Genomic DNA, 9023 nt, shown 5'->3' with positions numbered 1-9023 from the left:
CAGTGTTCTTGAAGCTACTGTACTAACATGAGTTTGACCAAACTGCAGGAGTCAGTGGAAGACAGGAGTGCCTGGCGTGCTCTGGTCCATGGCGTCACGAAGAGTCCAACACGACTAAGCAACAGCAACAACAACAAATTGCCATTTTTTTAAGACCAGTTTATTTCTAGGCATTACCCTCCCTCCAGTTTGTGATATGTTTTCTAAGCACAATTTCCAATCCAAGCTTCTTTAAGTCAGGTGACCTCCACATAGGAACAGTGCATTAAGCAGCCCTCTGCTCACCCACATATTGAACCACAGCTCTTAACAAGTCAAGAAATAGTCCTTGCATTGATTTAAGTCTTGGTTCCATCGCATGTACCCATAACAGCATACCTGAAGATTAACAGGCAAGCAAGAAATAAGTAGGGGTTTATTTCTTAGACAAGCTGCTGAACTAGGATAATAAAAGCAATTCAGCTATTTTACAAATACAAAATGTAGCATTTTAAACCGGTAACTCTAAAGTCTATGAAAATAATTATTTTCTGGAATTTTAGAAGCATGCATTTTAAGAACTCTTTCACAAAGAACTGCCCCTTTCCCAAAAACTTGCACAGCACACCTAATCGGTAAGTATACAATTGACTCATTATTTAACATAACCCATCTCTGAAATCTTTGTAGATCTGATACTGTGGAGAATGAACCATTCTTTACCACAAGACAGACTGGCAGACACATTCTAACATCCAGCACTGTGAACACAATACTGCTTGTTCCTTCCTGGTTCATTACAGTCATTTATGCAAATCTTCCTCCAACTTCCTACTACCTCTGGCTATAATGTCTTAGCCGGAGGTTCTGATGCCATAGTTTTTGTCTGGAGTTGCTCTTTGTCTGTCTCTAGATTTGGATCCACTTGTTCCTGCATATCTGCTTTTACAGCATGGAGTGCATAGTTAATACTAGTGCTTTCAGTCCAGCTCCAGGACCCAAACAGGGGGTTGTACAACATTCCTTTCACTGTCTTGACTAAAAAGCCATCTGTAAGAAAGGAGAGAGAGACAGCATAAGGAGACTATTCTTAAAAAGGACCTAACATCCACAGTAAACATGTGCAAAAATTCCTGTAATGTCATTCTGGCACAATGGTGGTGTTGTCTCAATAAACTGCGAGCCAAAGCAGCGTTACGAACAGGTTTTAAATCTTGATGCTATCAAAACATTCAAGACTGTCCATCCCAAGTAAAATGTATCTTGCTGAATACAGTGCTACAAAGTCAAATTAGCACCTGGCTGATTATTTTTGAATTGTGACTAAAATCACAGGTTAACACATGCATTAACCCAAACTCAGAGTCAAAACAAAATACCTATCTTTAGAAAGTTGATGTTTATAATCATTTTTAAAGGACACCTACAATTTACACACCAACATTTTACACATCAGATGATCCAATAGTCAGTGTTTAGGTATATCTACATGTTCCTGTGTGTGTATAAACCACTTCATCATTTCATTGTCAGCCCTCTCCCTCCCCCAAGTGGAATAAACACTGTTACCCAAACCTGCCACTTGTAGAACGGTACACTTGCCTCTTCCCAACCCCAAGATATCATACAGTAAATCTTCTCACTGGTGCTTAATTAACATAAATTCCTAAAGCAGACATACTGTTTTATGATAGAATCCCTTCTGAAAATACACTTTAAATGCAACCTACAAAAATCAGGGTGAAAACGGGACACCAAAAAAGGACTAACAGGGCAAACCTATGTTCACTCGGAAGAAAGTCCTATTTAATTCAATAGAGCTCAACCCCAGGTAAGTGGGGTTAGAACTGCAGGACTCACTTCTGGCAGGGACAAGATGCTGCTCTCCCTGACACCTTCCCCCATTTAATTATTTACAGTCATTCTTCACCACTCAAAGGATTCCAGGGTTGTGGGTGTAAGTGTGAACAAATTCACAAAACTGTCTTTCACTTCCTGGTGTAAGCCTGGCAGGTCTTTTGATTTAGAAGAGTTTGGATTTGATATCCCACTTTATCACTACCCAAAGGAGTCTCAAAGCAGCTAACATTATCCTTTCCCTTCCTCCCCCACAACAAACACTCTGTGAGGTGAGTGGGGCTGAGAGACTTCAGGGAAGTGTGACTGGCCCAAGGTCACCCAGCAGCTGCATGTGGAGGAGCGGAGATACGAACCCCGTTCCCCAGATTACGAGACTACCACTCTTAACCACTACACCACACTGGCTCTAGATTTAGTATTTCATACACCTTAGATTCCCCCCACCCATTGACTACATATGATTACTCTGCAAAGCATGCTTGCTTTATGCGACACCTGTATCAAGGGATAGTTAAGGTCAGCTAGCAGCCAAACTTGAAGGAAGTTACTGACTATGTCCTTTCATTGGGGTTTAAACACTTACTTGACTCTAGGAGCCTCTCTAGCTCCTCAGGCGGTATGAACTTCTCCCAATCATGGGTGCCTATCGGAACAATGCCCAATACTCTCTCAGCTACCACAATGCCAAAGATGTAGGACAGCTGTGATTTGTTGATTGTAGTAATAAATAAGGAGCCTTCCGGCTTAAACAACAACAGCACAAGTGTTAGCACATCTGTCATATATACACAATATAACTAGCAGCATCCAGTTAGTGTGTGAAAATCAGGATTGTCACCAAAGTAAATAAAAAAAAATGTGGTTCAAGCTTAAATTGATTTTAAAAATCTTTACAGATTTTCAAGACATTGCAGCAGACACCATCTTAGAAAAAGAATTTCCTTACATATGTGCATATAATGCTTCTTCAAATATTATGCTTGCCTCCAGTTTTCTGGAATAAAACTATTTTAAAATTCTGCCATCTCTACAAATACTGGCACCTTTCATGCCAATCACCAGATTTTTAATTGGTGAAACTAGCCTATCAGCCAAGTAATGTAGCCCTAAACATGTAGGCCTAGCCAAAACATATTTGTATGGGTCAATTCAAAAACAGGTCTCATAAGAGCTGTTTGAATTTGTACTATATGCAATGCAATTTATACTGAAGCCAAATTCAAATTTATTCATGTTACTATGGTTCTGAGATTGGTATACAGAATATCTGTTAAGTGTTACTGCAATATTTTTGTGCACTAATAACTGTTTGGCTTGTTTCTATAATAAAATAATCTAGGGCCCCATCTGCATTCTATATTCAAAGCAGTACTGTATCACTTTAACAGTCATGTCTTTCCCTGCAAAATCCAGGGAACAGTAGTTTGTTAAGGGTGCTGAAAGTTGTGACAAGACTGCTATTCCTCTCACAGAGTTATAACTCCTAACGGTTTAAGAGTCAATCCCTCTTCGCAGGGAACGCTGAGAGTTGTAGCTCTGTGAGGAACAGGGTGCCACAAGCCACATGGCAGGGTTATGTGATTGATAAACTACTATTATTTACCCTAGGCCCTTGGGATAAATAGAACTCAAAATATCTACAGTCATACCTCATGTTACGTTTTTTCAGATTGCGTCCCGTGGCGATGACGGAAAGGGTTACTTCTGGGTTTCGTCGCTCGTGCATGCACAGAAAAACTAAATCGCACTTCGCGCATGCGCACAAGCACCAAATCGCACCAGCGTAGATACAGCGCTTCAGGTTGCGGGCTTTTCATGTTGTGAATGAGCCTCTGGAACGGATCCCGTTCGCAACCAGAGGTACCACTGTACTTATTTATTTTGTGTTTTATAATTTATTTCCTTCATGTTTTTAGATCTGTACCCAGAACCCATTTATTGTCTGGTTCATTTCCTCAGCAGGAAAAAGTGCAATATTCTAAAGGTTGTGTTTGTTTTCAATATGGATAATTTGAATCAATAAGGGTTGCATAAAATTACACTCTTTAGCACAGAGCAAGTCAAAAAAAGGAAACTAATGCAAAACATTTGTTATAATCAACACCTTAATTTTACAGTGCAAATGATTCAGCATTCTTTTTTTGCTTTATTCCAACTCACTTTTAACACTTTGCTGCAGCACCTGATAAACATTTCCACATCAGCCACATGTTCTACAACTTCAGAAGCTACAATGACATCAAATGTGTCTAATGCCTCTTCCACGATATCCTCTAGCGTACAGGATTTGTACTGTATTCTCTTAGCCAGGACTGGGTCAAATGATTTATGCAGTTCTGCTGTTCTAATGCTGTCTTCCAGAGGATCAATCCCAGTAACCGAAGCTCCCAGTCTACCTAGAGGCTAAGACCATAGACACGTTAGTCTCTTCTGCTTAAAAAAAATAGAATATGTAACCAAGTTGTTATTTGATTAGAAGGAAGTTACTGAAGAGCTTAAAGTAAACTCTGAAGCTTCCTCCCTAACATCTATCCCTTTGGTGTCTCTCCACCCCCACCCCCACAAAACCCTACTGGAATAATAGAAGGGACAGATCCAATAATATTCAATTATTCAACTTTTTCTAGGTTGATTAAGGAGAACAGATCATCATAAGAATGGTTGCAGTTTAGACTGCCAATTATAATAAATAGCTAATTATTTTGTCTTCTAGCAATTGTAGACCACAAATACACACTATGAAAAGTAAATCATGCATAAGGCTTCAATCCTGTCAGCACCTACTTGGAAGTAAGGATCACTGAACACAGCACAAAATAAAAAAACTTTGTGGAAGTTCCAGCAAATTAGGGAACTTCAACCCTTTCCACAAAACCAGTTGAAGTGTGTTCCGGCTCACAGTTTAGTTCTACAGCTAAATTCTGCATTTCCAGCAAGAACACAGCAACGTCCTGCCTGCACATAATAAATATGTGCATTGGCACACATGCCGTACCACTTTGCTTTATTGGACTATCTTACTCTAAATAATCCAATAATGAACTAACAGAGCAGATTGCAAGAGAGACTTATGGTTAAACAAGTACTTGGAAGAACCAAAGAAGCACTATTCAAAACTTCAGTGCTGTGCTACTTCAAAACAAAGGGTCAGGGATAAGAAAATTTATTATCAAAAAGAGTAAGCCCTACCTCAGTTAACAATCCACCGCCACAGCCAACATCCAGGATCTTCACACCAGAGAGTGGGCTTCCAGGCTGATGATCATTTCTCATATTTAAAACAGTATCTCTTACACAAAGTACAAAACAAATGATGTTTTAATTATGACCATCCACCAGTAAAGAGCTTTTAGTTGATCAACTACACTTGCATATTACCAAAGCCTCAAAATATTTGCCTTGTTGAGATACGGAATGAAATCAGGGAACTTTCTATTTACTAAACAAAGGTTTGTCATCCTTAATATTCTCTTCTTTTTCATCTCCTATTACAATACACACTCCAGAATCAACATTGGCTCAAAAATAAAGACGCATATGCTTACCTCATAGCTCCCATTATTAAAACACACCCTCACTAAGTGAAATTGGTCTCCACATATCAACTAAGTAGTAAACAACAAAAAGCCCACTTACTTGTGAATAGGACTGCTCATTCAGTCTACCACTTAAAGTCTACAGCTCCAGTTGTAATAGCTTTGCACTCAGTAAATATTTAAGCTGAGCAATACAAATGAAGACACCTCTACTCTAAAAGGTGATGTTACGATTTTCAGATTCCCAGAAGTATGTAAAACTGACCCATTCCAAAACCTTACCTAATAAATGGCACTCTAATATCATTCATAGAATGAAGAGCTGCATAATCTCCATGCTCATCCCACCATTTATGTGCCAGGAGTTGGAATGTTTTCATCTCCTTTGGATCGACTGTTGTTTGTGACATGCTGTAGTGTCGCTCTGTGAGTAACCTAAACATCAAAGGTGTTATTACATTAGGTGGCATAAAAACAGGGATCAGCTAGCAAAAATTGATTATAGAAGTGCAACAAGAAGTTCCCTTTATGGAAAAGGGAAATTTCACGAGTGGATAAATTCAGGTTACAGTTGGACCCCACATGATCGTTCCTTACACTGAAGGCTAATGTATTTGGGAAATAGTTTTATCAATGGCTAATAAACACAACAGTTTCATGGAATCTCCATGTTCAGGGAGTGACATTATGCCTCTGAATACCAATTGGTGGAGTACGAAAGATGATGGTTTTCATGGCCTGCTTATGAACTTCAAAAAAATCTAGCTAGCCACCCTAGGGTTAGTTGGGTCCCTGGGTTGAATCAACAGAGCACTTATTACATTCATGTTGGCAAAGTCTAGCATGCACAGACCCAATTACATCTATTAGAGACTTCAAACTATCTGACCTATATAGAGACAAATAATTCACAAATCACATCCAGTAGTCCCAGAGGTGGATGTGCAGAATCCTGTTGCCCAATATATATAAATTATGCCTTAGCAACATGTAATGACCCTTTTGTTTGAATAATACAAATGGCTGCCCATTAGCAAGGTTTGCCATGCCACTACATAAAACATTGGTTGCAGGGACACTAACATAGTGGCACAAAATCTGCTTTATGCTTACAATACAAAGGCACAAGTGCCCAGAATGCTACTAGTTTGTAGGCCATGTACCAAGAGAGTTACAGATTACACTACTGTTATTTTTTACTTATTAAGAAATGTATGAAAACTATAACTCCCTCCAAAAAACCCACAACCTTCATTTTGAGCTGAGTCGATCATTATGAAGTAATCAGAAAATACAGAAAGTGTGGGAGGTTATTATTTTTGTTTATTACAATGTTATGCATTTTGTGTTTTTATAGTGTAAACCACTCTGTGATCCTTGGATGAAGGATGGAACAGAAATTTAATAGATAATAATAATACTCACATTGTGTTCCTCGCCTGAACCAAACTAACAAATATATGATATTTTAACTGATTTTTACACCTCTTAAGGAAGGGTATTTGGACTATTTGAGGAGGCTGTCCATAGCGATTACCTGGAGAGAGAGAAGTAAAGCAATTTTTGTTGTAAGCTTCCTGGCCCAACAATTTTTAAAACTGCTAAGAATCCCCAGTACATCTGAGTTTCTAGCTGAACAAGTTAGCACCTATTTTCTACAAACAATGGCTGCAAACGGTTGGCTCATCACTCCTTGTCTCCCTATTAGAAAGATATGTAACATTTTGGAGTTCTTTCAGCAACATATAATATTTTGCACATTTCATAATTAGTCTCAGGAATCAGATTGTTTTAATCCAAAAGGGCAACCATGTGTTACCACAGTTATACATTAGTTATGTTTGTGACACTGCTTTTTAATGGGCTAAAACTACTATGTGCAAGAGCTCCTTTTCCCATATTGACACACCATTGCTACAAGATCAGCAGATCAGGCACTCCTCATCTCATATGGTGCAAGAATCAAGAAAAGGCCCTTTTTGGTGGTGGATACTTGCACTTTGGGATCCTTGCACATGCATCTCGCCTCATTTCTTTACAGATCCAAGTAGCTAGTAAATACAGTTTTTCAGCGGACATTTGGGAGAGATGAGACCTGATTGTTGCTGTGATGAAAAACTGTTATTCAGTGATCTGTTGTATGTTTTTAATGGATTTTATATATCCATAGTTAATTGCTTTGATTTTAAACCATAATGTGGCCTGTACAAAGGTGACAAAAATCATCTAAATAAATAAATACACAAATACTGTCAGGAAAACTACCTCGATGGTGAAAGATCTACACCCTCACACTCCAGTGATAATTTCAATGCAAAATTAACATTCAATAGAATAAGCTAGTGACAACCTGGTTGGGGCTGTGAAAATTCATCCAAAGTTAGATGGCAAAGGTATTTACCCACCTTCTACCGCATTAGCAGCACACCCTAGCACCTTGCAAAATTGCATAAGCAGCAAATCGAGGTCCCTGTTCCCAAGGACCTGACAATCAACAGACAGCGGGGAAACACTACAATGGCAGGTGCAGGCAAATGCCGCGAAACCTATCTAGAGCTTTGGCTGTGACAGCTGAAACAATGGGGTAAAAGGAAGAGTTAAGCTCACCAGGCATGAATGCAACAGGTGCTGTTTTCTGCTATGTCAATTGGTAGGGCTGTAATTGGTAGGGTTTTCCTAAGCAAAAAAACTCAGTAACTTCCAGAGTGTCCTGGTTTTTACTTTTAGAAATTTGACAGCCCTACGAGAGGAAGCCCCGCTTGCTAGGGTTGCCGCCTGCCCTGTACAATACAGGATTGTCCCCTATTCCGATCTGAAATGCTGCGTCCTGTATTGATACATTTTTGTCTTCTCTCTCTTGCTCTCTCTCGTTAGGGATCCTCTCCAAATGCATGTGAAAGGTCCTGTATTTAAGCCAAGCACAGACAGATTTACAAATCCATTTGTAGGGTGGGTGGGTGGGTGTGACCAATTCCAAAAGGATCACCCTGATAGGCTGCAGCAGATTGTAATGAAATGCTTTCAAGTCACTTCAGCACCAGATTGGGGTGGGGGAATCGGCTCCCCAAGCCTTTTACCAGAGCAAAGGTGCCAATTCCGCAGGGAGAACAGGGAGCCGCCCAGCCGGAGATACGTGCGGAAGAAGCCCGTCAGCATGCAAGGACACCGAAGGTAGGGCAGGACCCCAAAGCCACGGCGAAGCGCAAAGGCTTACTCACAGGAACTCAGGGCGCGCCGGCAAGCCGCCCAGCCTCCCGCCATCTCCCCGCGGAAGACCCACAGCCGCCTGGCCCGGCTGAGGCAGCCGCTCTGCCAGCCCTTCATGGCTCAAGCGGACCTCCGCGCGGTGCCACTCTCAGGCGGGGCTCCACCTCCCGCTCCCTGCACCTACCAATAGGGCTCGCCGTTCCCAGCCACAACTCGCGCTCAACTTCCGGTTCCGGCGAGAAGAGACGCAGCTTTTAGGAATAGCGCCACGGTCATCCTGAAAGGCCGCCGGGGGGAAACAGCCCTGCAGCAAAGTCAGACTGTAGCCCTGCTCGCGGGAGGCGAGGAAGCCGCTTTTTTGAGCGGTTTATTTGTTAGTTTATTTAAAATATATATATTTATGTACCGCTGTGTCATTAAAAAACAAACCACACACACCCA

General features: G+C 40.7%; 1 protein-coding gene across 3 annotated transcripts; it reads right to left on the bottom strand.

The window, feature by feature from the left end:
- Positions 1-397: 397 nt before the first annotated feature.
- COQ3 (coenzyme Q3, methyltransferase) lies at positions 398-8761 on the bottom strand. 3 transcript variants are annotated; one of them, XM_079971188.1, is made up of 8 exons: positions 8594-8688; positions 7983-8051; positions 6801-6912; positions 5658-5810; positions 5029-5128; positions 4000-4242; positions 2423-2582; positions 398-1029 (listed from the first exon to the last, which is right to left on the bottom strand). In XM_079971188.1, the coding sequence occupies exons 2-8, from the start codon at positions 7987-7989 to the stop codon at positions 824-826; spliced, it is 981 nt and encodes a 326-aa protein (XP_079827314.1). In that variant the 5' UTR covers positions 7990-8051; positions 8594-8688; the 3' UTR covers positions 398-823. The 3 variants fall into 3 exon arrangements, with proteins under 3 accessions (XP_079827314.1, XP_079827312.1, XP_079827313.1); XM_079971186.1 differs by lacking the exon at positions 7983-8051 and having other exon boundaries at positions 8594-8761; XM_079971187.1 differs by lacking the exons at positions 7983-8051; positions 8594-8688 and adding an exon at positions 8453-8546.
- Between the last annotated feature and the right edge of the window lie 262 nt (positions 8762-9023).

This window comes from Podarcis cretensis (genome assembly GCF_951804945.1).
Source record: "Podarcis cretensis genome assembly, chromosome: 3".
NCBI lineage: Eukaryota > Metazoa > Chordata > Lepidosauria > Squamata > Lacertidae > Podarcis > Podarcis cretensis.
This window is presented reverse-complemented; position numbering and strand designations above follow the sequence as displayed.

What these genes read in the sequence shown, in the direction of transcription:
- COQ3 (XM_079971186.1), bottom strand. Translation starts at nt 8,699, where the DNA reads ATGAAGGGCTGGCAGAGCGGCTGCCTCAGCCGGGCCAGGCGGCTGTGG. An exon ending in GCGGTGGATTGTTAACTGAG is followed by an intron (nt 4,243 to 5,028) that starts GTAGGGCTTACT and finishes CTATGGTCTTAG; the next exon opens with CCTCTAGGTAGACTGGGAGC. An exon ending in GCTGCAGCAAAGTGTTAAAA is followed by an intron (nt 2,583 to 3,999) that starts GTGAGTTGGAAT and finishes TTGTTGTTTAAG; the next exon opens with CCGGAAGGCTCCTTATTTAT.